The sequence below is a fragment of the Macaca nemestrina genome, chromosome X, assembly GCF_043159975.1.
Source record: "Macaca nemestrina isolate mMacNem1 chromosome X, mMacNem.hap1, whole genome shotgun sequence".
In the NCBI taxonomy this organism is placed as follows: domain Eukaryota; kingdom Metazoa; phylum Chordata; class Mammalia; order Primates; family Cercopithecidae; genus Macaca; species Macaca nemestrina.
This window is the reverse complement of record NC_092145.1, coordinates 123,681,783-123,709,442: the sequence shown is the minus strand read 5'-3', so window position 1 is coordinate 123,709,442 and position 27,660 is coordinate 123,681,783. Positions and strand designations below refer to the sequence as shown.

Genomic DNA, 27,660 nt, shown 5'->3' with positions numbered 1-27,660 from the left:
TTCACCATGTTGGCCAGGCTGGTCTTGAACTCCTGACCTCGTGACCCCTCCACCTCGGGCTCCCAAAGTGCTGGGATTACAGGTGTGAGCCACTGCACCTGGCCATATTGTATACTTTAAATATTTATATTTATATATATACACATAAAATCATAATATATGTATTAAACACATTTATGTAGGTTAAAAAAACTAGGATCAGCTTAAACATCAGACTGTTCATCATGGTTATGTGTTTAAAAGTGTTGGCCGGGCGTGGTGGCTCAAGCCTGTAATCCCAGCACTTTGGGAGGCCGAGACGGGCAGATCACGAGGTCAGGAGATCGAGACCATCCTGGCTAACACGGTGAAACGCCGTCTCTACTAAATAAATAAATAAATAAATAAATAAATAAATAAAAGTGTTGAATTTTGAAGAAACACTGTGGAATGTGGTTTATCTGTATTGTTAGTTTTTTTTTTTGAGAAAGAATCTTTGTAATATTTTTATAATTAAAATATTTAAATAAACCTAACAACAGAAATGGTAGCTGGGGATCAGTCATATAGCTTCTCCTAACTGATGAAACAGAGAAAATTTGAAATCTGAATGGCTTAAAACAATAAATATTTATTTATTTTGCACACAAAAAAAGACGGGTTGGCATAGGCTCTCTGCTATCAGTTGAACCAGAGATTCAGGCTGCTTTCATCTTGTAGTTCCGCCATCTCAACACAGGTTCTCCATGTTTGATCCTGAATAAAGGAGAAAGCATGGAAGAGTCAAGCATGGAAGAGTCAAACTGATTCTCAAATACATTGGCCTAGAACTAACAGAGCCTGAAACTGACAAACAAGTTTTTGTTTTCATTTCAGTGGAAAGTCCTACTCACAGGATTCTTTCTAGTTATGAGTGTGCTTGGTAATGCACTCAATAAACCTAGGAGGTAGAGAAGGGTCAGATGTGGACAAGCTTTTGCAAACTCTCCAAGAAATTGCTAAATAGTATGTTCTCAATAAAGAGTAACCATCATATAATTTGTTATTACAATAACTCTATTTATTTGTTGGAGAAGTTTCTTGGAAGTGTAAATGTGTCTTAGAATTCACCAGCTTTTTCAACAGCCTAAAATATGACAGGTGTTTTAAATCCAGGAGTGCGTTTAATTTTGAAAAGGACCCTGAAAATACTTGTAGGAAATGTCTACTCTTCTACACTCAATAGTGCCTTTCTCCACTGCCCTTTGCAATAACATCTACAATCTCAGTAAGCTGAGAATTTTCTCCTTAATTTTGGTGCATAATTACATTCTTAGTCCCAAGTTAAGAAAGCAACTATGCACCAAAAGAAAGGAGAAATACCACCTGACTAACATGTTTGAGCACCTGTACAGGTACCATTAAGCACACTGAAAACAAGGAATTTTCTCTGGGAAAAGTACACAGAGACAAGAGGAAATGAAAGTACGGTGAATTATTTTTTCTTTCAAAATCAGCACTAGCATGTCTGCCAAGAAAACATTTTCTAACTCTTAGAAATGCATTTAGGGATTATTAAGAATTCAGCTTCCCTAGATGTTTGCCTTACACAGTGATTTCCATGGTCTTTCCTCATCTATCATTTATGGATGAGGTTTTGATTTTTCCCACCTAGGTATGCTCACTCATAAGTACATACATGGTCAGTTTCAAATAAAACACCCTATTAAAACCCTACAGCCAATATTAGAGTGTTTCATAAAATCCTCTTCTAACTTCAGAGTTATATCCTTAAAAAAAAAAACAGTAGGTTATGTGACAATTCATATTCTACTAACCAGCCTATTTGGAAAACACCTTCAGAGTGTGGTGAAGATGTTTATGGAGGATGACCATGTGTCTAAACTTCCCTATCTAAAGTGAACTTTACATAGAAGGGACTTTTGCTATCAGAGGGATTCCATGATGAAGATCTAGCCGGGAGATACTTACATGGAATTGGAGTACTCTGTAGCAGGGATAGCAGGTGATTCTTGGCTGTCTGTTCCACTGAGAATAGGGTGTAGCCACAAAAGAGGAGGTGGTAAAGATATGGTCAGCAGATCAAGTTCCAGAATTGGGCAGGAGAATAAACTGAGTAAGACCCAGGGGAAGTGTGTTGTAATGTAGGAAACAGCTGAAGCTAGATAAAAATGTTGGTCCATGGGCACAGTGAGCACCCACAGAACCCTGGGACTAAGTGCAACAAGATCCTGGGTAAATGAAGCCAATAGGCAATTCCCAAATTGTGTTTGATTCTAATTTTCGACACCCATTTTTTGGTTCTTTAGCCACATGTCATTCTTTTTATCACCTAAGAGATATTTTAAAGTAGTAAGAAGAGAACTTAATTAAAAGACAAAATGTCTGCCTCTGGCTGGGAGAAGTGAAACAGAGTGAACTCTAAACAAATTCTGACCAGGGGTCTAGTAGTCCCAACCCTGCCACATTCCAGCCTTGTGAACTTGGGAATATTGCCAACCCCACTGAGCTTTAGAATCTTTAGCAATGAAATAGGATTGATAAACCCTGTCTTGTGAGGCTGGAATGTATGCATTTATGTAAAGCTTCTGCCATTGGTTCTGGCATGCCTTGAGTCTTTCTTGATTGGCAGATTATTTTGATTATTTTGACCACAGGACCTACCACTCTCTTATCCGACTTTAATTTATCTAGGAGATGTCAGAGAATATGCAGTGCTCTATCTAGGGCATGGCACACCAAATCATCCAAAATGCTGCTCAGCAAGAAAAACTCTGTAGATCTTCCACCATAGCAGGATTTGAGGGAATCCTATACATTTGGATGTACCTTGAAGCTCTTAGATTTGTTTCAAGGTCAAGTCCTTCTATTCCTCCTAGCTGCCCTTTCACCCAAACTATCTTTATTTTCTTTCATTTTATTTCCCCCCAAAACCTAGACCTTACACAGCGTTTGACAAATTACCCTTAAGACAAACACATCAAAATGGCCTTTGCATGGCGTGAGCTCTGGCTTTCCCAGCACAAAGCAAATGGTGCCAAAGACATACTACTATGTCTGTTACTGGGAAGTGCAAGAATCCCCAGTTCTTAGTCTTACTTGAGAGAAAGAATTCTGCTAAGAGGCTATTTATCCAGGGAAATTTATTGAAGGAAAATAGAGAGCAGAGAATTTATTTAAAGGGACAGAACACTTGGAAAGATGAGGCAGATCGGGCTGCTGAAAGAGAATGAGCCAGCAGCAGCCAGAGAGTTCTACACCGGATCTTAATAATGTCAGATTTTTTCTTGAAGTTCCCACCTCTGTCTTAAGTTTCTGCCTTTTTTGTTTGTCTAGTTTTTCCACTTCCACCTTAAGTCCCTGCCTTTTCTCTGCCTAGTTCCCATCCCAGCCTTCTGGAATGCTTTCTTACTATTTATTAGTTGGTGCACATGTGTGGGCCCGGTGCTGGATAAGAATTCTACTTAATGGCTGCACTGTTCATTACTGCCATCCCAGGAAGATTGTATAGTGGTCAAATCTATAGGTATTGTTCCTGCATATCTCTTAGGAATTTCTCCTGTGCCTTCTTTTCCCTTATCAGCATATAGCTAGCTACATTCTGACATGTTAACTGCAGAGTGAGCAATTAGTGGGCTTAAGGGGCATTCCTTCCTGTGTAGGTATTCGCTCTCCTCGCTGCTCATGTCTAGCACGCTTGTTTTGGGGGGTCTTTGGGGGTGTGAGCTTTTTCAAATCTCCTTTTTTTCAGGGGCTCCCCTAACTTGTTCATGTCTAGCTATATGCCTACTCCAACATGCCCACTTGAAGCTGGCTGCACCCTCAATCAGTGCAACTTCTACTGCGGCCTCTCATCGGCTTGCTGTTGCTGGCATCTCTACATCTCCTCATCTAGAAAGCCTGAGACTGACCTAATAAAGATGAAAAGGGGACTTAGTCACAGCAATCAGCAGCACATGAGAAACCTTTTTGTCTCCCCTGCAGGGCTGAAATTCTCCTCCCCACGAGCAGAACCGAGAAAGAGATCAAGTCACAACATGCAGCCTAATCCAATAGGATATTTTGTTCCTCTGTACCAGAGACTCTCCTTGCCTGCATACACAGGGAAAGGTGGGGTGGGAGGTGACAAGAGAGAAACAAGTTTAAGGGGATCCAGTCACAGCAAGAAATATGGCCTGGAAAACTCTTTATCTGCATGGACCCAAGACTAATTCTGGCACAGAGACACCAGGGCGCCAGTCATATTAGCAAAATAGACCCAGTCACAAGCAGCCCAATCTAGGATGTCTCTATCTCCTTGGACCTGAGGTTCTCTTATCTCTTCCAGGATGGACAAGTGACCTATCTACAGGATGCTGCAACCCCCTTCCACCATCTGCTCACTCAGATACTTGGAGGTAATACATGTCTTTAAATGTTTTTGGCAAATACTGCCCGGGAGGCTACTCCAGTCCTGAAAGTTTGGAAGCGGGTAAAACAAACACAAGCCCTTGAGATTTTCCTTTTCTCAGAGAACACAAGATAGGCCAAAATACACAACACAATTATCTAAAAACAAAGTTCACCCATTACCCTCTGGCACTAGCAAGTTGAACCAAGAATGCAATTTGCCATACACATAACCACTGCCCAGCTAGGGAATGGGGAATGGTAGGCAGGTGAGCATAATGCCACAAACATCTCTTATCAGAATTAAGAGTCTGTTTATTCATTAAACACTACCTGGTTGCTGTAAGTTTATCATTAAATTCCAGAGTTCAAAAACACTTGATTCTGACAGTTTTTGCAAGCTTACTCTTTGCTCGTGGAGGGATGGATTTTGGAGTTCTCTACTCTGCCATCTTCTGTGACTTCACCCTGATGCCATATTAAATGTTTAATAATAGTTTTCAATCACCGGCAGGGTTGCTTGTGATCTAAATCATGTTATAAACTTTTCTGGATTGTCTATCTTCTCTATAGCAGAGTTTATCAACCTTGACATTATGAGCATTATTGATCAGACAGATAATTTTGTGTGGTAGAAGTCTGTTACTGGAATTAACAGAGTTTTGCCACTTCCCTGACCTCTACACACTAGATGCCAGTAGCACCTCCACTCTCACCAATTAGGACAACCAAAAATGTATCTAGGCATTTCCAAATATCTGGAGGGTGTGTGCAAAACGTCCTTGGTTGAGAACCATGGCTCTATAGTGAATGTGATGTGAATATATGTAAAAAGCTATATAGGTATAAAAGTAGATAGGTAGATATGTAGTGTGGTTAGTTGAATAATGATCCCTCAAAAACTATTTACATTCTAATAAATGGACCTTGTTAATGCTACTTTCTATGGCAAAGAAGACTTTGCAGAAGTCAGTAAGACAAAGATCTTGAGGTGGGGAGATTATTCTGTATTTTCTGGGAGAGCCTTAAATGCAATAACAGGTATCCTTATGAAAGAGAGGCAGAGAGAGATTTGATACAAATGCACAGAGGAGAAAGTGATAAGGAAGGTGGAAGTGAGGACTGTAGTGATATAGCAATGAGCTAAGGAAGGCCTGTAGTCATCAGAAGCTGGAAGCAGCAAGGAACAGATTCTCCCCTAGAGCCTCCAGAAACAGTGCAGGCCTGCCTAATACTTTGACTTTGGCTGAGTGATACTGAATTTGTACTTCTGGCCTTCAGGGTTGAGAGAATAAATTTCTGTTGTTGTAAGCCAACAAGTTTGTGGTGATTTGTTACAGCTACCTCAGAAAATTACAATAAACCGATAGATACATAAGTAGGTAGGTAGATACATAAGTAAATGAAATATTGTTTAGTGTATACTGTAATTATATTTTTATTGGTATGATATTATACAAATAGCTGTGATATTACAGCTATTTTCCCATGGCATTAAAAGTTCTTCATAAACATCATACGAAAGCTGCATAAATTTATTTTATGGACATTCAGCACCTTGTTGGAAAATGAGGTCATTTCAGACTTTTAAAAATAAATGACACTATAATAATCACCTTTGAACATGTAACTTTGGCAGTATATATGAGTATTTCTTTAGAATTAATGCCTAGAAGAGGTATTGTAGTGTCAAATGTATTTCATGTTTATGGCTTTAAATATGTGTTGTCAAATTCCCATCTGGCAATGTACTATGAATTTAAAACCCCATCTAGTAGCAGATGAGACAGTCTGGTTGCTTACAACAGTGTAAAACTTAGCATCAAAATTTAATTTTTCCAAAGGGCAAATAGCTGTATTTTTTCTGAATTTAAGAGTAATGTATAACCTTCAAAAACATTCGGAAAATAAATTATGAAGAGTCAAAAAAATCCACCCTTCCAGAATTTTCTCTTCTTATGAGCACATACATACGATATGCTGTCTAAACAGGAGCAGTGGGAAAGAGAAAAAAGAGATAAATGAAGACACATCAATGGAGTTTAAGAGAGGGGCTTCCTTAGTTGAAAATCTTAGAAGTCAGCCAAATCCGTAAGTGAAAGAGAGAGAGATTATTATGTTTGTGTTTGTGTGTGTGTGTGTGTGTGTGTGTGTGTGTGTGTGTGTGTACTCCTTTAAATGGGGGCTAGGATAGATGGGGCATTTGAGTTAATAAGTCAAGGATCATTACTAAGGCCCAGAGAGATTTCAAAAAACTCTGAGAGAGTAACCCGAAATGACCCCCAGAGGAATACTGGATATATGAAACTCGTGAAAAATAACCTCCAGGATTAACGGAGAGTTTATAAATTGGGGTTTGTACCCCTAAATGACTATAAAAAAACAACGTAAGCTGTAGTGATAAACACAGTCAGAATTGAATCATGGATTCCCATTCTCTTCCCCAATCTATTCCTCAAGAGAGCAAGTTGTACCCCTTCCAGATTATCTGGCCAAATTCTAGGTGTCATCACTGATGGCTGTTCTCATAGTCTCAAAGTCATTCAAATTTTACCAGTTGAGAGCTCAGATATAATGGAAAAGAGATAACCCATCTCCACTCTGCTCTGTCTGAATTCCAAACATACTGAATCCATGAGTGTAATAAAATGGTTATTGATCCACAACGCCAAGTTACGGAGCAGTAAATGACTGGAATAGATTCTACTAATTTGTTCTTCATTTTACTTGTTTGTTTGTTTTTAGAGACATGGTCTTGCTCTGTCATCCTTGCTGGAGTGCAGTGGTGCAATCACTGCTCACTGCAACCTCGAACTCCCGGGCTCAAGCAGTCCTCCCACCTCAGCCTCCCAAGAAGCTGGGACTACAGCTGCACACCACCACCATGCCCAATTTATTTTTCATTTTAGTCCATCCTTAAATCCATCAGTATTTTTTTCCATATTCCATTCTACTCCATTTTTATTCCATTTCTATTCCATCTTTCAAAGCCTTGTATATTATACAGGATTTCACTCCAAATTCCATTCTGTTATATTCAATCATGCTACTTCTAAATCTATAGTGCATGTTTTATAGACCATTTATTTCATGCCATTGAGTTTTTGGTTCCATTTTATAATTTTTTCTATTTATTTTCAGTTTTCTTTAAACTTTTATTTCACTCTATATTCCATTTTATTTCTTTTCTCATATAGCATTCCATCTTTTCTTTTATTCCATACACCATTCAATATATTTTCATTCCCCTTTCCATTCCATTTTCCCATTGTATTCCATTCAATTTCTATCCTATTCAATTTTCCGTTTCATAGCCTGTTGAAGTCCATATTCTATTCCTTATTTCTTTCTAGTTTCCACTGTAACCAGTCTCCATTTTACCCCATTCTTCATTACATTTCAAATCAAGTTTCCATTTCATATTATTTAACATTCCAAATACTATTCCATTCTATTTTGTGTTCTTTCTGATTTCTTTTGTTTGTTTGATTGATTTTTTTAAAATTCAATAGTTTTGGGGTACAGGTGGGTTTTGGTTATACAGATAAGTTCTTTATTGGTGATTTCTGAGAATTCAGTGCATGCATCACCCAAGCAGTATACATTGTAGCTAATTATGTAGTCTTTCATCCCTCAGCCTCCGCTCAATCTTCCCCCTTGAGTCCCCAAAGTTCATTACATTACTCTTATGCCTTTGCATCTTCGTAGCTTAGCTCCCACTTAAAAGTGAAAACATACAGTATTTGACTTTCCATTCATGAATTATTTCTCTTATAATAATGGCCTCCCAGAGGTTGCAGCGAGCCAAGATCGCACACTGCACTCCAGCCTGGGTGATAGAGCAAGACCCCGTCTCAAAAATAATAATAATAATAACATCCTCCAACTCCATCCAATTTGATGCAAAAGACATTATTTTTTTCCTTTCTATAGTTGAGTAGTATTCCATGATATATACAAACCACATTTTCTTCATCCACTCATTGGTTGATGGGCACTTACATTGGTTCCATATCTTTGAAATTATGAATTGTGCTGCTATAAACATGTGTGTGCATGTATTTTTTTCATATAATGTCTTGTTTTTCTTTGAGGAGATACCCAGTAGTGGGATTGCTGGGTTGAATGGTAGTTCTAATTTTGGTTCTTTAAGGAATCACCGTACTGTTTTCAGTTTCTAATCCATCCTGCTAAACATCCCATTGCTTTTTGCCAAAATTATTATAACAGCGAGTTTTAGGAGAACAGTTAACCAATATTTTTATCCAAGATTTGCATACTGTATTGCCTTATATGAAGAATTTTAACTTCTGGGAATTTATCCACAACAAGAACTAAATGAGAATATGAACACATTTTCGCAAGAAGGGTATGTGTCACAGTAATGTGTTAGAGAGTGAAAATTTGGAGACAACATAAATGTTGGAAATATAAGAATGTTTGAAAATATACGCTTCCTCTATAAATGAAATACTTCTAGTTACAAAATGACCTTGTGTAAACGTATTATTTGACATGGAAAGTATGATCTTTTGTAAAGCGTGTAATCAAAAACACAGATTAAAAAACAATATGTATGGATAAATAATTCTATTTTCATAAAACAAAAACTTAAAACATGTATAAATAGCTATTCTGCCAATATATAATTAAACATTTTCAGTAATTGTCTATGAGTGTGTGGAAATTTAGGTGCTAATTTTCTTACATTTGCTTTTCTGCTGTGGGCAGTAAGTATGCAAACTTTTTGTAGTAATGACTAAAAATAAGTGTCCAAATATTAAATTTCAAGCCTGTACATCACAGCATATTTATATTAATAGAAACTAGACATCGTTTTCTAAGAATGGAGAGTATGTACAATAAATTAAGGCACATTTATCCCTGGATTCCTATGCAGCCCATACAAATGTTGATGCATGTTTAAGAACAGTACCACCTTTAATCACAAGCAATCTCCGTGCATGCCTCAGGGGTCCAGGCAAGCAAAAGCATATTTCCAGAATTTCTAAATTCCCCTCTGGTACCTGAAACCTGCAGGAGGCAGCAGTGCCTCCTCATTTTGACCTGCTCTTCAACCCTTCTATCCACCCCAGTAGAGCTTGAAGTAATCCAAAGGTCAGGAGAAGTCCTGGGGCTGTCCCCTCTGGGGTCATCCATGGGCACAGTGTTGTGATCATATTCCATGAGGAACTGCTTGCCAGGGGACATTTTTTGTTGACCAGTGTGGAATTTCTTTCAGAAGATTGCTTAAGATTGAGCCACTAGAATGGTGCTGACATGCTGATTTTTGTTACTCAGACTGTTTATAACCTTACTCCCCCACCCCCCCACCCCACCCCCCCACACACACTTTTAGGGGTTATGTTTAAAAATCAGGAAATTTACATTATTGACCAGGCTGGGTCAGACCCCAGAGGGCTGGCTCATACCCTTCTGTCTGATGTCAGTAGGAACTGGAATGGACCTCTGTGAAGATGAGAAGAGTTACATGATATATAGCTCAACAATCAGAAGCAAAGATTCAGCCAAGGTCTGCCTACCCCACCTTGATCTTCTAGTCCTGGCTCTACCTGCATTTGCAGCAGCGTTGTTTCTCTCTCTAAGAACCTGATATTATGGCTATCCAGTCATATTGGGAGAAGGAGCAGCAGTTTGAATTCATGCAAGTTGAAGTGACCAGAAGGACTAAGAATGAGGTTGTCCCTGCTACTACTGATGCCAGCAAGAGCAGCAACCTAGATCCTGTTTCCCAGATTCCTCTAAGTCTCAAGTGACCTGATGTCCTTGAGTTCCAAACCCAGCAGCATGGAAGCTTTCTCTACCACAACCTCTATTTCTATCATTGTTGTGGGCCCTCTGATGGTTAATATTAGGTGTCAACTTGACTGCATTGAGGAATGCCTAGATGGCTGGTGAAGCACTATTTCTTGGTGTATCTGTAAGGATGATTTCAGAGGAGATTGATATGCAAGTCAGTGAACTGAGAGAGAAAGACCTCACTCTTAATGTGGGCAAGCACCACTCAATCAGTTGCCAGTGTTACTAGAACAAAGCAAGAAGAAGAAGGGTAGTATTCAGCATTCGGCTTGCTGAGTTTTCTCTCTTTCTGCCTCTATCTATGTCTTCCCAAACAGGACGCTATCTCTCTCTCCTACTGTCCTTGGACATAAGACTCCAAGTTCTTTGGCCTTTGGACTCTGGGACTTGCACTAGTGGCCTCCAGGGACTTTCAGGCATTCTGCCTCAAACTGGAGCTGCATTGTAGGCTTCCCCAGTTTTGAGACTTTTGGACTTGGACTGAACAATGTTACCAACATTCCCCATCTTGCAGGTGACCTGTCATGGGACTTCACCTTTATAATTGTGTGAGCCAATTCTCCCTAATAAACTCATTTATATAAATATATATATATATGAGCGTTTGTGTGTAGATATAAAATATAAACACATATACACACACATATACACACATATATGCATACACATACACATATATATATATATGTTTGAGCATATGTACTTGGATATAGTATATATGTATGTATATAGTATATGTATATACACACACTTGAACATATATATATATTTTGTGTATGTATATGTGTATATACATATGTCTCTGTGTGTGTGTGTGTGTGTGTGTATCCTATTGGTTCTGTACCTCTAGAGAACCCTGACTATTACAGATTTTGGAAACAGGAGTGATTTTAAGAAACAGAATTTTAAGCATGAATTTTCATAATTGGTTTGAGAGTTTCTGGAATTGGTTCTTGATATGGTTTGGCTCTGTGTCCCCACCTAAATCTCATCTCAAAGTGTAATCCCCATAATCGCAATGTGTTGAGGGAGGTACCTGTTGGGAGGTGATTGAATCATGGGGGCAGTTTCCCCCATGCTGTTGCTGTGATAGTCAGTGAGTTCTCATGAGATCTGATGGTTTTTTAAGTGTTTGATAATTCCTCCTTCACACACTCTCCTCTCTCCTGCCACCTTGTAAAGAGGGTACCTGCTTCCCCTTCCACCAAACTCACAATCTGCCAAGGAATCATCTGTTTCCCAGAACTTCCAAGGCCTCTGGAAGAGGACTGAGCCTTTGCTGACATCTTCTCTAAGATCTCAGCACAGCAGTTGAGTCCTGGGTCTGGCAGCCCAACAAGGCCCTGCCCTCCAAGGCCATGATTAACAACCAGGCCTTGCTCTTCTCAATCACAACCAACATGCCAGGCCCTGTTCTTCAAAGCCATGGATCACAGACAGACCCTGCCTTTAGAAGCCATGCACCCCAACTAGGCCCTTCTACAGCTGGCACTGCACAGGGAAGACAAGCCCTCCACACTCACCCTTTTGCACCTGGGCCTGCTGTCTTGAATCCTGTTCTTCCTGCTGGGTTTGCCTTTTGAAGGCTTGTCTTCAGAGTCCTTCCATCTCTCTTGGTCTTGAGGTCCTATGTGTTGCCTCCCAGCTGGTGATGCCATTTGAGTTAATGTCACTTTATCTTCACATCCTGGTAAATTCTCCTTTCTTTATTCTGGCAAAGTGGTAGAAACCTCTTATTCTCTCTAAAGTTTCTTAGTCTGCGTCACTCCTCCTCCCACACTGGGTTTTTGGTTCTGAGCTCCTCCTCCCCTTATAATGCCTTGTCATGCTTTTTTTTATTCCCTCACTCCAACTCCAGCCTGTCCCTCCTAGAATTAGGCATGCCTTGCTGCCTAAGCTTGATACCCTGAGCCCTGCCTCTCCCAAACTGCAAACCCAAATAGAGGGTACATCTGCCCCTACACTGTCTATGCTATGACCTTCAAGGAGCAACTTCCAAGACCCAAAGATAGTATCATGTGCGAGAATGGAGGTCGCAGATATCCTAGAGGATAATATAGCAGGAAGTGCGTGGGTGTATGTAGTGTTCATCTTAGGGGATGTTTTGGCAGCATGTGCATCCATAGAGGGTATCTACATTCATCATTCATCTACTGTGTTAAGTGGATTGCCCACTCAATGGTTACCTGTGGGGTTTCTAAGAGTTCTCCTAGCCACAGGCAACATTATGGGAAGTTTTAAAACTTCTCCTCCCCTTCCCATGACTCATCCACTCAGCACTTACCTGCTATTGACCCTTGATTCTAGGTTCCCTGCTCCCTCAAAGGGCCTGCGTTGGCCCTTGAGCTGAAATTTTCCTTTCCTAAGTTGCCTTTTATAGAAAAAATATCTTAATAAATAAAATTAAGTATTAAATATTTCCTGATTCTGGTCCAAAAATTTAATTTTCTGACAGAAGATTAATAAAAAAATGTAGTCACCATTCTAGTTGACACTAAGGAAGAGAGAGAGTAAAATCTTATCCCAGCAATCATTTATTGGCTCTATTTGAAATAGAGTTTTGACCATGAAATTCCCATTTAGACACTTCATACCATCTTAGCACATGTAATTTGCAACTTGAACAAGAAAAACAGCAGTTTATCCAAATGTGTTTGGAGAAAGAAAGGGATGGTGGAGGTATCCGGGGTCAAGAACATCAAGTTTATATGGGGTAGGCAGGGCAATGAGAGGATAACCCAGACTCAGAATCATAAAGGAAGAGACAGTAGGGGTCAGAAGACTGAGGGGCAAAGATCTCAGTTTTTAGGGGAGGAAAATGTTTACATGTTGAGAACAAGTGCTCCTGAGGTCTGCAGGGATTGGAGGAGACTAGGGCAGTGATTCTAGTTTAATAATTGATGCGGAAAAGTGGTCAGGTATTAAGTTAAAAAATGTTAATGGTTAATTTCATTTTTAAAAAAGTAGTTGTGTCTGAGATTGTGAACATATACATGAGGGTGTGTGTGTGTAAACATGTTTGAAAAAAATTGAATGGGTGTACACCATGTTGTGAACAAAGTATATACCCAGTTGTTGAAATACTGATGAGGAAGTCTTATATTTTATGTTCCATATTTTCGACCATGATCGTATCACTACTTCCATGATGAGACTCAACTTAGCTGTTTTTCAAATAATTAAGTTGTGGACACGTGGTAGAAGTTGTGGAGACATTCACCTTAAAGTGAATGGAATGAAAAAAATTTAAAAAGAAACAACAAAATGAACTCTTTCTCTCTCCTTTCCTATATTTCTGCTCTCTTTTCTTTTGGTTTTCTGGTATGTAGCCTGAATTGGCATTAGACCTGGCCAAAAAGGTACCTAGTCCTGAGCCCCTTGTTTTAGAGACCCTGTCTCAGAATCTCCTCATGCTACATTTCCTCCCAGAAACAGGATCCCACAGGGACAAGAGGATGAGTTCCTCAGGTCCGGACACTCTGCCAATTTTGTGAAAAATATCAGACACTCTAATTCTTTTAGAATACTTCCAAAGCCAGTGAGGTTCAGGGAACAAGGGAGATAGCCTTGAACTCTGACTGCTGGTGAGCCAGACAGAGCAGAGCCATATTTCTCTTCTTTTTAAAGCAAATAGGAGAAATATCGCTGAATTCTTTTTCTCAGCAAGGAACATCCCTGAGAAAGAGAATGTGTCCCTGAGGGTAGGTCTATGAATAGCCTCCTTGGAGGTGGCTGTCTTTTATGGTCGAAGCCTAAGGGATGAAATAAGCTCCGGTCTCCTGTAGCGCTCCCAGGCTTATTAGGACAAGGAAATTCACACCAAATAAATTTTGGTCAGACAGGTTGTCTGCTGTCAAACCCTATCTCCTGATAAGATGTTATCAATGACAATGCATGCCTGAAACTTCATTAGCAATTTTAATTTCACCCCATCCTGTGGTCCTGTGATCTTGCCCTGCCTCCACTTGCTTTGTGATATTTTATTACCTTGTGAAGCATGTGATCTCTGTGACCCACACCCTATTCGCACACTCCCTCCCCTTTTGAAAATTGCTAATAAAAACTTGCTGGGTTTATGGCTCAGGGAGCATCACGGAACCTGCTGACATGTGATGTCTCCCCAAGACACCCAGCTTTAAAATTTCTCTCTTGTACTCTTTCCCTTTATTTCTCAGACCAGCTGACGCTTAGGGAAATAGAAAAGAACCCATGATAACTATTGGGGGTGGGTTACCCCGATACTGAATTGGTTATAGCTTGGCACTTGCTTTACTTTAACACAGTTTGAACACTCAGCAACGTATTAATGGTTGAAGTATGGACACTGTGTTTGGCCAAGACTTAGGGATTGTTACAGGTACATACCTCTAAGTTAGGTTTTCAATCTTGTCTACTATTAAGGTAGGTTACAGTTCATCCACAATGACTCAAATATAGAAATACAGAGTCCTTCTCAGGCCATATTTAGTTCTCTTTAACAACAGCATAAAGAGAAGAAACTCTAACATATCAGTTAACCGGTGCTACTAGCCCAGGAATGGAAAAGGGAAAGGACGATAAACCCCAGAACATTAGCACAGTGGTATAAATGGATAAGGCATATGACAGGATGAAAATGGAGAAAAACAGCATCATCCACGCAGTGTAATAACTGGGCAGATTTAGTAAAATATACATAAAAGGAGCACCTCCAAAACAAAAGTGTCCCAGTGTGTCTGGGTAAGGGATGTGAACAGGGAGCAGAGGAGGAGCCTCACATCAGTACAATAGTATAAAGGGACAGGCCATGTAATTGGGATGAAGAAGAGAAGTGCAGCTTCTTCAGTGCAGCAGAGTAACTGGACAAAGAAAATAAAAGTGGCATTGAGGTACAGTTGGTATTCTGGACTGTTTTTGAGAATGAGGCAAAGAGTAGAATGGTCAGGCACCTAGTCTAGGTGGATAACAATTCAGGGCACAAAGGAAGTGCCCTGCACTATCAGTGCAGTAAAAGGAAAAGAGGTAATGAGGCACAACCCTGCATCATCAATGCACTGAGTGTCCTGGGTTGGTTTATGGACAGCACAAAGAGGAAGAGTCCTGAATACTCAGTTTAGGGAGGGAGTGAGAGAATATAAATATGGCAAAGAGGGGAAGCCCAATGCCATCAATACAGGGGGGTAATTGAACATAAAGTGTGGACAGGGAACAGAGAAAGAGCCATACCACATTATTACAGTGGTATAAGTAGACAGAGAAAATGAAATGAGGAAAGAGCAGGATACGAGCATTATCAGTAAAGCAGTATAACTGTGTTGGGTGTGGGGAGGCAATGAAGGCATTTTACAACAATGTAAATGTCGGATTTCTGTTAGAGATTTAAGCCCATTAACAAAGCTGGAACTCTATGGTAAATGATGAGGCCAGAAAAATCCTCCCAGATTATTTTTTAAATTTATATTTAAAGTTGGAGATAAATTTGTCTTGTTGTTTATATTTGTGACCAAATTTGGAAGTGAAAGTCAAGTGGATAGAATCAAAAATATTGCCATAAAATTTCTTGGCTTTGTGTAAAGAAGTTATGCTATTTAAAATTCATCTGAATGTCATCATTTATGATGATTCATCTAGCCCATTCAAACCAAAGGCCAGCAACTCCTGCACCCACAAGGAGATTGACCAGTAGATTTTAAAAGCCTTGGTGAGGAAGCCCCAAGGAATAGTCTTAACTAATTGGAAAATTATGCTCAATTTTTCCAGGGATCCAGAGAATATTTAACAATGTCAATACATCCAAAAGAATACCATAATTTAAAAATAATATAGTCTCAATTGGTTGTTCTTGGAGTCCTTGAGTTCCTTGAGAACCTCCAATGGGATGAGGGAACCTAAAACTTAGGTGACTATAAAGCATGGGTGGTAGGGAAAGCATGGGAAGGGAAAAGACTGGCAAAGGTGGTGGAGGTAGGAATGTTTAAGGAGGACAGAAGAAAGGATTAAAGGGAACTAAAGGTTAAGTCAAATGTAGTTAATAAAAAGGGGAGAGTAAAGGTGGAGGGTGTGATAGAAAGGGATAGTCTTAGAAGGCTTTGGGTAGGGGAGATGACTTTTGATAAAAGTAATGACTTCTAAAAGATCTTGTGGGAGATAAGTTTTTCTGCCTCTTCATACTAGACAAGATAAGAAGACCAGTGCTTGGATGAGACATTGGATATGCAGGACTCAGTATCCCCTAGCAAGTGAACAAGTTTAGTGATACCCCAAGATCCCAAAAGTGGTGGTTCAAATTCAATGTTGTCTTTAGAAAAACTGTTGTATTTTGGAAGAAATTAGGTGGAATTAGAACTGTAGTGACAGTGTATGAGCCCTGTGTGCAAAGAGTCTGAGGGATATAAGTTAGTTTAAAGGTTTCTCAGGATAATGAAAAGATCGCCTATCAGGCCTAAAAGCACTTAAACCCAAGGTATAATTTCCAAGGAGAGACTCAGGGACATTAATCCCCCTAAGAAAAGCAATGGGATATTAAACAAATGCATGAATTTTTCCAGATAGAGTCAGGGTCATAAGCCCCACTCAGAAACACAGAAAAAAAAAAAAAAAAAAACAGAAGAGTACTTAAATAAAAGAAAAATAAAGTCAACTGCTTCCTGTGATAAAACACAAATGTATGAGCATGGGATAAGGAGTTATCATTCACCACCATGAATCCTGATTTATCTAGCCAGAAAAAGACACAAAGGGCCCTTGAAGATGGTATCAATACCCGAGTAAAAACACTAAGGTCCAAGGGTCAGTCAACACTCTGAGTAATGTCAACATATGGTAAAAGATTTTTTAAAAGCTATGCCAGATGTTAGTTTCAAAATACTTTATTAAGGGAGGATATTGCAATGAAAACACTCTGAAAGTCTAAGACAGAAACATCTCAGAGAGGGGTGAACAAGAAAAGCTGTTATATGCAGATACCATGGTATAAGTAGCTGTGAAAAGGGGAAGGCAGTGGTAAAATCTCTGGAGAAGTTATTGAAACTTAGTAAACTGTGTCAAACCTTGCAATAACATAAAAGTCTAGGCAAGGAATACTGCTTGTTTTGAGAAACATGAGAGGTGGGTCTGTCTGAGATGGAGCAAACAAACTACAGTGTGATAAGTTCACATAAAGTTTGAGGCTTACTTGTTTTAGTCAAGCCAGACTAAACTATGCCAAGCCCAAAGTTGTATCCTCCTTGTCAGGAAGGACCTTGAAGGAGGCATTTGGTTCAACATGAAGCTACCGTTAGGGATGACTGGTCAGGAAGTGCATGGGTCATGGAACTTCCAGTCTAGAGGAGAACCAGGAAGATGTGCATGAATGGAAGTCACAGTTATCCTACAGGAGAATCCTGCAGGAAGTGCATGGGTGTAGGTAGTATCCATCTTAGGGGATGTTTTGGCAGCATGTGCATAGACAGAAGGTGCAGTAAGCTTAGAGGAGGAAATGGCAGGTGTTCCATGGATGGTGGTAGGACCCAGACCATGGAAGGCTAAAATACATGCATGCAGAATGCAGCCATCCTAGAGGAGGGATAAGGGAGTGGCATCAATGTAAGATTCAATCATCCTGTAAAGGACTTCACAAAAGATGATGTGTTGGAGGATAAATACAGCCTAGAGTAAGACATTGCAGGAGGTTCTCATGTAGAAGGCAATTTGGTCTAATGTACCTTTCAATAGTAAGTGCATGAGTGGAGGGAACATCAAGCTTAGGGCAGCAGGCATCAAGAAGAACATGAGCGGGGAAAGCACTCTACCTGTAGAAGGAATTAGCAAGAGATGCATAAGTAGCCAGTGCAGCCAGTCTAAGTATAGTCTGATAGGAAATTCATGGATAGAAGAATGAAATTAGACCCTTATATCACAACATGCCCCCAAATTAACTCAATGTTGATTACAGATTCAAATGTGAGATCAGAAACTGTGAAACAACTAGAAGAAAACAAAAGAGAAACACTACATGACATTGATCTGGACAGTGATTTTTTGGATTTTGCCCCAAATGTGCAAACAGCAAAAGCAAAAATAGACAAATGGCAATATATCAAACTAAAATAGTTCTGTGCAGCAGAGAACACAATTAATAAAAATTTATCTCCCCAAAAAAATGGGAGAAAATATTTGAAACCATACATTTGATACGGGGTTAATATTCAAAATGTATAAGAAACACAAACAACTTTATAGCAAAAAAAAAAAAAAAAAAAAACCAAACGAACAAATTTAAAAATGGGCAAAGAACCTGAACAGACATTTCTTAAAAGAAGACATATAAATGACCAACAGATATATTTTAAAATGCTCAGAATCACTAATCATTAGGGAAATTAAAATTAAAACCACAATGATATATGTCTCATACCTGTCAGAATGGCTATTATCAGAATGATGAAGGGTAACAAGTGTTGGTGAGGATGTGGAATAAAGGGAACACTTGAACACTAGGTGGGAATGTAAATTAGTGCAGTCATTATGGAAAATCATATGGAGGTTCTTAAATAAAAGCTAAAAATTGAGTTACAATATGACCCAACAATCCCACTTCTAGATATTAACCCAAATGATTTGAAATCAGTTTGTCAATGAGATATCTAAACTCCCATGTTTACTGCAGCCCTATTCAAAACAGTCAAATTATGGAAGCAACTTAAGTGTCTATCAACAGATGAATGAATAAGGAAAATGTGGTGCACACATGTGTCACTGAACGATAGAGGTACATTCTGAGAAATGTGTTGTTGGGTGATTTTGTCGTTGTGCAACCATATCATAGAGTGTACTTACACAAACCTAGATGGTATAGCCTACTACACACCCAGGCTATATGTTGTAGCCTATTTCTCCTAGGCTACATACCTGTACAGCATGTTACTACACTGAATATTATAGGTAATTGTAATACAATGATAAGTATTTGTGTATCTAAACATATCTATACATAGAAAAGGTAACGTTGCACTACAATGTTATGAGGGTCACCACAACATCACTAGGCAATAGAAATTTTTCAGCTCCATTATAATTTTAAGCAACCACTGTCATATATGTGTTCCACCATTGACCAAAACACCATTATGTGGCATATGACTGTATACATACACAATGAAATGCTCTTCAGCCTTAAACTAGAAGGAAATTCTAGTATTTGAAACAACATGGATGGAATTAGAGAACAGCATGCTAAGTGAAATAAACCAGGAAGAGAATGACAAATATAGCATATTCTCACTCAAATGTGGACTCTAAAACAATTAAATTCATAGAAGCAGAGTGAAGAATGGTGGTTACAGAGGTTGGAAATGGTGGAAATTGAGGAGATGATGGTCAACCGGTGTAAAGTCTAAGTTAACAAGAGTACCTTTTCTTGAGCTCTATTGCCCACCATGGTGTATATAGTTAAGAATAGTATCTCATATATTTCAAAATTGTTCAAGAGTAAATTTCAAATGTTCTCATCACAAAAAATAAGTATTTGAGGTGATAGATATGTTTAAAAGCTTGATTTAATTATTTCACATTGTATTTATAAATTATAACATCACTTTGTACCCCATAAATATATAAAATTATCAATTATCAATTTATAATAAAATAAAAATTATATAGGTTAAGGGTGCATCCTGGGTGAGGTAAAATTATATATATATATCATTATATATAATTATAATTTTAAAAGTAATTTTACATATATTTATAATTATATTTTTTATTTATTATATATTTATATAATTTTACCTCACCTAGGTTGTACATGGCAGGAGCTGCACAGGTAGAAGGAGTATCCAGGCTATAAGAGTATTCTGCAGATAATGTAAGCCAGAGGATACAATCTAAAAAGGGAAGGATGCGGAAGGTGACACATGGGTTCAAGATGAAACTAGATTTGTGTAAAATTTGGAAAGATGTGCTTGGGTGAAGGGTGAAGTCAGCTTAATGAAAGACCAGGCAGAAAGTACATAGTTGTAAGGAGCTTCAAGCCTAGGGAAGGACAGGGAAAACATTCATGAATAGAGAGGGTAACCATTCAAGGGGATAATTTGGCAGGGAGTGCATGGGTGGAGGGATAATTCCATATGGGGGAGGATTAGGGAGGTGATGCATTTGTGAGGAAAACCATTAGCTTAGACTTTAGTCTTCTGAGTTCTCAGGGCCACATTGAAAGAAGTAGAATTGTCTTGGGGTGCACATAAAATATACTAACATTAATGATAGCTGATGAGCTTTAAAAACTCGCAAAATATTATAATGTTTTAAGAAAGTTTACAAATTTGTGTTGGGCCTCATTCAAAACCATCCTGGGCTACATGTGGCCCTCGGGCCATGGGTTGTAAGCTTGGCTTAAAGTAAGACATGGCAGAATGTGTATGGTTGGAGAAGCCATCAGAACTAGAAAAGGATTTGGGAGGAGATGATTAGTGAAAGGTACAGCCAGCCCACCATAGGACAGAACAGGAGGTTCCAGGGTGGAAGACACAGTCCACTTATAGGAAAATCAGTAAGAAATGAACAGTGGATAGGTCATTTCACATATGAAAGGATATGGTAGCAGTGAACGGATGTTAAATGCAGCCAGTCTAGAGAAATAACAGTAGCAGATGCATGGGTTAATTTTCAGCCAGCATAGGGGGTATTATGCCAGGAGGTGCGTGGGTTGAAGGTGCAGCCAGGCTATGGTAGGACCAAGTAGGATATGCATTGTCGGAGGTTGCAGGCAGCCTGTGTCAGAAACTAGCAGGAAGTGCATGGGACTAGTGAACGTCCAAGCTAAGTGAAATCTTGGAAATGGGCACAAAGGAAGAAGGAGCATTCAGCCTATCACAGAAACAAGTTCATGATTCATGGGTGAAAGAAGCATCTAACCAAATGGTAGACCAGAATGTAGTTCATGGGTGGAGGGATAAACTAACCTGGTAGAAGACCAGGCAGTAGGTGTAGAAGTGGAGGTTATATTCAGCAGAGGGAAGGCCACGGGAAGTATAGAAGTGAAGCATGCAGCTAGCATAATGGAGGACATGGAGGGAGGTAAATGGGTGTAGAAAGGATCCAAGCTAGATGAGTATTCTGATGAAGGCAAATGGTCTGAGGGGGCAACCAGAATATGTGGGACATGGCTGGTAGTGCATGAGTTATGGGTGCAGCAAGCCTTGGGAGGATCTGGCAGGAGGTTAGGCATGAAGGCAGCCTAGGGGACAACTTGGCAGAAAATGCATAGGTGTCAAGAGCTTCGTGCCTAGAGAAGGACTAGGATGACTTTCATGAATGAAAGGGAAAGTCACCAAAGGAGATTCCAGCAGTAAGTGCATAGGTGGGAGGCATTCAGATTCGGGGAGGATTTGCAAGAAGATTCATTAAAACAGGTTGAAGCCAGCTTAAGGGAGGACATGGGAAAATGTGCATGGGCGGCAAAGGGGTCAAACCTATGGTAGGAATCAGGAGGAGGTGCATTATTGCACAAAGTAGCCAGTCTAGGGAAGGGCATTTTCATAGCTGTCTGTGTACAAAATGCAGCCAGTCTCAGGGAAGATCATCAAGAAGTGAATGGTGGCTAGGTCATCCATCATCCAATATATGAAAGGACATGGGTATAAAATGCAGCCAGCTTAGGGAAGTACCAGCAGAAGGTGCATAGGTGAGGCCTCAGCCAGCACAGGGAAGGTTATGTCAGGAAGTGCATGGGTAAAAGGTATAGCCAAGCTACCATAAAGCTGGGTAGGATGTGTGCAGTTGGAAGGTAAAATCCACCAGGAGGTTCATGGTAAGAGGAAGCTTCCAGACTAAGTGAGGGCTCAGCAAGAGGTACAAAGGAGGAACATACAGTCTATGGTAGGACAGAGTGGTCAGATAATGGGTGGAGGAAGCGTCCAGCCAGAGGGAAGACCAGTAGTTTATGAGTGGAGGATTCAGTCAGTCTAAAAACATGCCAGGGTGTGTATATGCAGGCTGCAGCCATATTAGGGGAGGTGTTAGAAGATGATATACACGTGGAAGGTGCAAACAACCAAGGGGCTGGTCTGGTTGGAAGTGCATGGTGTGAAAAGAAAATAATATCTCAGGAACTCAAACTCACTATATCAAAGGGAAAAGTTAAGCTTGGGAACTGAGTCATGCAAAAATCTGCCTTCCTTTTGTTCCTAAACAGATAGCAGCAAAGAAAGAAGGCCACATATCTCCCCAGGTGACTTCGCTCACAAATTTCTTACAAGGAAATTCCTTGTGTGCCCCAAAATCTTTACTATCTAAAATAGAGTTGTGTTTAATTTCACCCTAATAGTGTGAATTAACAGCTTATCTTCACATGTGTGAGACAAAGACAAGACCAGAAATAATCCCTCTACCCACCTTAACAGAAATGCATATTTGACTTCTTCCTCTACTCTGTTTACATTATCTAAAATGCAGATATAAAGAACACTAGACAAATGCATAATTGACTGTTCTTCTTTCTCTGCTGCCCCCTATTTCCCCTTTAAATATTGAAATCTTCAAAACCTTCTTTGGAAAAAGTGTGGACCACAGATTTTACTGTAACTTTTGTCTCTTTTTCCTGGGTGTGTCCTCAACCTTGACAAAAATAAACCTCTAAATTGATTGAGACCTGTTTCAGACACTTTTTGGTATACATTTGGAAGACGGAACATCCAACAAAAAAGGAGGTAGTTGCAAAAATGCATGGGTGGAGAAAATATCCAGTCAATAGTAGCATCAGGTGGACAGTTCATTGGTAGATAGAGAATCCAGGCTAATGGAGGAAATGGCAGCAGTGGCAGTATAGGAAAGGGAAGCAAGCTTAGCGGAAAACCTGCAGAAAGTGCCTACATAAAATATGCAGTGAGAACCAAGAGGTACATGAGTACAAGTGAGACAATCACCAGTAGGTTCAAGTATGGAGGGTTCAGAAAGCCTGGGAAAGAGTAGGCAGGAGACGCATTAGTGGAGAGAGCATGCAGTCTAATGGTGGACATAGCAGGAAGTTAAAGGTTTGTGGAAGTACTCCAGTTTCTAAAAAAACAGCAGCATGTGAGCCAGAGGAGGGAGCAGAGGGTTCATGGGAAGAAGTAGCATTCATCCTAAGGTAGAATTGGTAACAATTGTATGCATATAGGAAGGAGAAATTCCATACAAGGACCAAGCAGGTACTATATATGTAGAGAATGCAGCCTTATTATGAGTGGAATCAAAAGGATCTGCAAACATGGAGAAGACAGCCAGAAGAACTGGCTATAAGTGCATGGTAAAGGAGGCATCCAACCAAAGTGGAGAATTGTGGGTTCATATATGCAGGGTGCAGCAAGAATAAGACAGGATTCAGCAGACAGTGCAAGGGTGAAGAATACACTCAATCTAGGGGGAAAATTTTTCAGGTGGCATATGGTTGGAGAGTGAAACTAGTCAAAGAGAGATACATAGGTGAAAGAAACATGTAGCCCTAAAAAGGATATGGGAATAAGTACATGCCTGGAGGAAGCATCCACCCTAGGGGTAGTCTTGGCAGGAGTTGCATGGATGCATTATTCAGTGAGTATAGGGACAGATATGGCTATAAGTTCATGCATGGGTAATGGAGCAGCCAGTATAGGGTAGGACCTAGCAGGAAATGCCTGAGTCAAGGTTGCAGCCAGATTTAAGTACAGGGCAGAAGGCACATATGTGCAGGGGACATCTAGCTTAGGAGTGACACTAAAGGATATGTATGGATGTACAGTCTTGAGAAGCAGTCACCAGGAAGTACATTGGTCAAATGAGCATCTATCTTAGAGTTGGACACAGTCAGAGCTCTAGGGGTGCAGCCAGCTTAGGAAGGACCTGGCAGAAAGTACATCGGTGGAGCATAGTCAGTCTAGTGAAGGGCTTAGTAGAAACTGTATTTTGGAGTGTTCATCCAGCCTGGGAAAAACACTAGGCAGAAAATACGTGAATGGAGGGAGCAGAGAGCAGAGGTGAGGACATTGCAATAAATCCATAAGTGGAGAAAACATCCAGTCTAGGGTAAGACTCAGCAAGCAATGTATGGCTGGAAAGAGCATTCCACCTAAGAGAGGACTCAGCGAAAGGTTCTTTGGTGAAAGATGCCACCAGCCTAGCAGAGGACACAGCAAAATGCAGAGTTTTGGAGACTTTCTCTCTTTGGGGAGAAGTAGGAGGAGATATATTAATAGATAACGGCACATCCATTGTAAGGTAAAATCTGGCGGGAGATGTATTGTTGGAGGGAGCATGGGACGATTGAGCATGGTTTGGGATGCATGGCTGGTGTTGCATGATATAGGGTGGACCCAGTCTAGGGGTCAGTCCATCAGTAAGTGCATAGTAGAAAGGAGAATCAAGCCTTGAAAAGGACCTAACAGGAGATACATAAGAGGAAGCATTCAGGTTAGAAGAGGGCTTCATAGAAAGTTCATTAGTAGGTTGTCATACAGGCCCAAGGGAGCATGTGGCAAGTAGTAAATAGCTGGAGCATACAGTCAGCCTAGGAGAGAATATAGCAGGAGTTGAATAAGTGGAGGGAGAAAACTCAGCAGGAGTGGTGTAGCATTCTTCTAGAGGATAAACTGACAAGACATGCATGGGTAGCAGTTGCATCCAGACTGAGGGAGGAGTAAGAAGAAGGGGCCTTAGCGCAGAAAATAGTCATTGTTAGGGAGGACCCTGCAGGAAGTGCATGAGTATCAGATGCAATAAACCTCAAGGATGATTTGGAAGGAGATGCAAAGCTGGAAGTTTCAGCCTTTAATTTTAAAGAATTCATAATCTAATATATTAATACCATGTGGAGGTAAGAAAACCTTACATCCTCATACAATCATAACTGAAGGTGTTTCCAAATTACAGGCATGTAGACATGCAGAAATGGAGAAATAGAGCATTTAATTTCAATTTTAAAAATTTCAGCCATGATTCAAGAGTAAACAGAAACAGTAAAAATCCCTGGATGTTTCCTTCCCAGGGAGCGTGAAATTCTTCATTGGTTTGAGCTGAAAAACAGAGAACACTGACGCAACAAATTCTGTGTTTTCTCTCACTCAAAAAAGAACAGATCTCTACAAACTATCAATCTATTTAGAAAATATCCAAATGGTCAGATTATAAAACAAATTCTCACCACATGCCCAAGCAAACGCACTTTTAGGTATATACACAAGACAATCAAAGTTACATGTTCATACAAAAACTTGCACACAAATGCTTATAGCAGCATTATTTATAATACCCAAAAGGCAGAAAAAACCCTAACGCCCATCAACTAATGAATTTATTTAAAAATGTGATTTATGCATATCATGGTCTCTTTTATAGCCATAAAAATGAATAAAGTACTGATACACACTATAATGTGAATGAACCTTGAAACATTATACTAAATGAAAGAAGCCAAATTTCAAAAGGCCACATATTGTGTTGTCCCATTCATATAAAATGCCTACAATAAGCAAATCCATAAAGATAGAAAGTAGATTAATTTTTGCCAGGGGCTTGTGGGGAGATGGGAATAGGAGTGACTGCTTAACAGCCTGGAATCTGATAGGGATGATAACTGTGAATGTAGTGTACTAATGGACACTGAATTTTACACTTCAAATGGTTAAATTGATAAATTTTATGTTATATGAACTTAATTAAAAAGTAAAGTAAATACAAAGCCAAAAGCTCAATTCCCAACCATGGTTTTCAACAATGGGAATGACTTACTGGTTGTAAAATAAACCAAAAACAAAACAAAATGAAAATGAACCAAAAGCAAAACACTAAATTAGCATAGAGGAAAACACAAATTATAAAAACAGAGTCAACAAAGTACTATTGGTGAATTAGATTCACGTAGGAGAATCAATACAACACATGCTGGGCTTTAAATTTGCATGTGTGTAATGTGCTTCTGTCATCAAAGTTTACATGGTTCTAGTAGGTAAAACAATTGGATATATCGGTGTGTCCTACAAAACAGGTAAAGATAATTATTAAAACTGTAAAATCATGACACTCACAAATGTAAACACGTTAAAATATTTATCATATAAGGAAATTGGCACATATTATAACCAGTATAATGGAGAATACAAAGAACAGAAATAAGCATACTGATCAGGAATACTGAGACGAATATGTCAATGGAGGCAAAACTGGTTTAATTACTGGAGTGTGTATTGGTGGCGGGGGAGACTGAACCTACCGTTGAGGTCTCTAAGTTGTGCACATCTCTCAGTGATGTACAACTTACAAATGGATGTAAAAGAGCTCAATGCAAGACTAGAATCAGATTACCTGGAGTTGTATCCTATGAACAAGGGAAAGGTTTTCATGGAAACACACACTTTTTGCTAGAAAGTTAAAATCAAGTAGATAGTTAGCATTCCCTTAAAAAGAAGTTCCAGTTACTAGGGTGACCAGATTCCTCTCATAGGCGTTTCTAGGCTGAGACCTGATCAGGGCCCAGTGGACACCAATGACATCACAAAGTGGAGATTGTCACTAAGGCAACTCATGACCAGTTAGGGGCTGGAGCATAGGGGTATAGTGGGCTGCAGTAAGCTCTGGCGCCTTGAAAGACTCAGGCCAGCAAGAAAAATCAAGCTGTGACAATCAGGGCAAAATCCAGCAAACATCATGGCTGGAAACAAACACAATCGCAGCTCCTGTAAGCCTAGAAGACAACGCCGTTCCCATTTCAGAAGAGCAGAGCTGCAGTTTCCTGTTAGCCACGTGGAACGCTGCCTGCGAGAAGGTCAGTATGCCCGACGCCTGAGCTCAACAACACCTGTTTTCCTGGCTGGTGTTCTCCAGTACCTGACAGCCAACATCCTGGAACAGGCAGGGAAGGAGGCCGAGAACAGCCACAGGGTGTGCATCACTCCAGAACACGTGAAGAGGGCACTGCAAAAGGATGAACAGCTCAGATGGCTCTTGGAGAAGGAAGATGACACCCATTCTCAGGAAGAAGAAATGTCCCAACCTGAGGAGGAGGAGGAGGAGAGGATGGAGGAGGAGGAAGAGGAGAAGAAGGAGGAGGAGAAGAAGGAGAAGGAGGAAGAGGAGAAGAAGAAGAAGGGAGGATTCCTGAGTTTCAGAGCCCTGAGGAATTTCATCAGCAACCTCCTCCAGCTGCCAAAATCCCCATAGATGAAACACCCCAGGTTGCTTCCATCTGCCCAAGCTATTAAACTGTGTAAACGTATGACAGTGCTCCTGACTCCTCTCAGTTTCCGTCACTTTGGGTTGGAGGTGCCTGTGAGACATCTAGGAGAAACTATCCCCAGAGAACTGAAGTGGGGGAAGGGGTGGCCAGTGTGGAGTGTTTGAATCAGTGATTTAGAGGGGCAGTTTCCAATGGTGATGGTGAAGGCACTGGCCCTGTGGGGAGGAACTGGCTTTGGTAGGCACCGAGACTTCCTCATTGCCTCTGAACAGGAAGGCCTTGTGAGGCCGGGGAGTTGGCTGGGGGCCTCTGAGGCTTGCTGAATTCCC

At 40.1% G+C, this 27,660-nt stretch overlaps 1 protein-coding gene and 1 long non-coding RNA gene across 2 annotated transcripts; one reads left to right on the top strand and one right to left on the bottom strand.

Annotated features, from left to right (window-relative positions):
* Positions 1 to 618: 618 nt before the first annotated feature.
* LOC105499038 (uncharacterized) lies at positions 619 to 26,584 on the bottom strand. Its single transcript, XR_011618106.1, has 3 exons — positions 26,461 to 26,584; positions 11,712 to 11,899; positions 619 to 735 (listed from the first exon to the last, which is right to left on the bottom strand). It is a non-coding gene; the product is annotated as an uncharacterized lncRNA (long non-coding RNA).
* A 91-nt stretch (positions 26,585 to 26,675) lies between these two features.
* LOC105499037 (histone H2A-like 3) lies at positions 26,676 to 27,370 on the top strand. The gene is given in 2 exon segments (XM_011771438.3): positions 26,676 to 27,203; positions 27,205 to 27,370. Coding segments are annotated over 2 exon segments (453 nt in total). The 5' UTR covers positions 26,676 to 26,802; the 3' UTR covers positions 27,257 to 27,370.
* Positions 27,371 to 27,660: the final 290 nt, after the last annotated feature.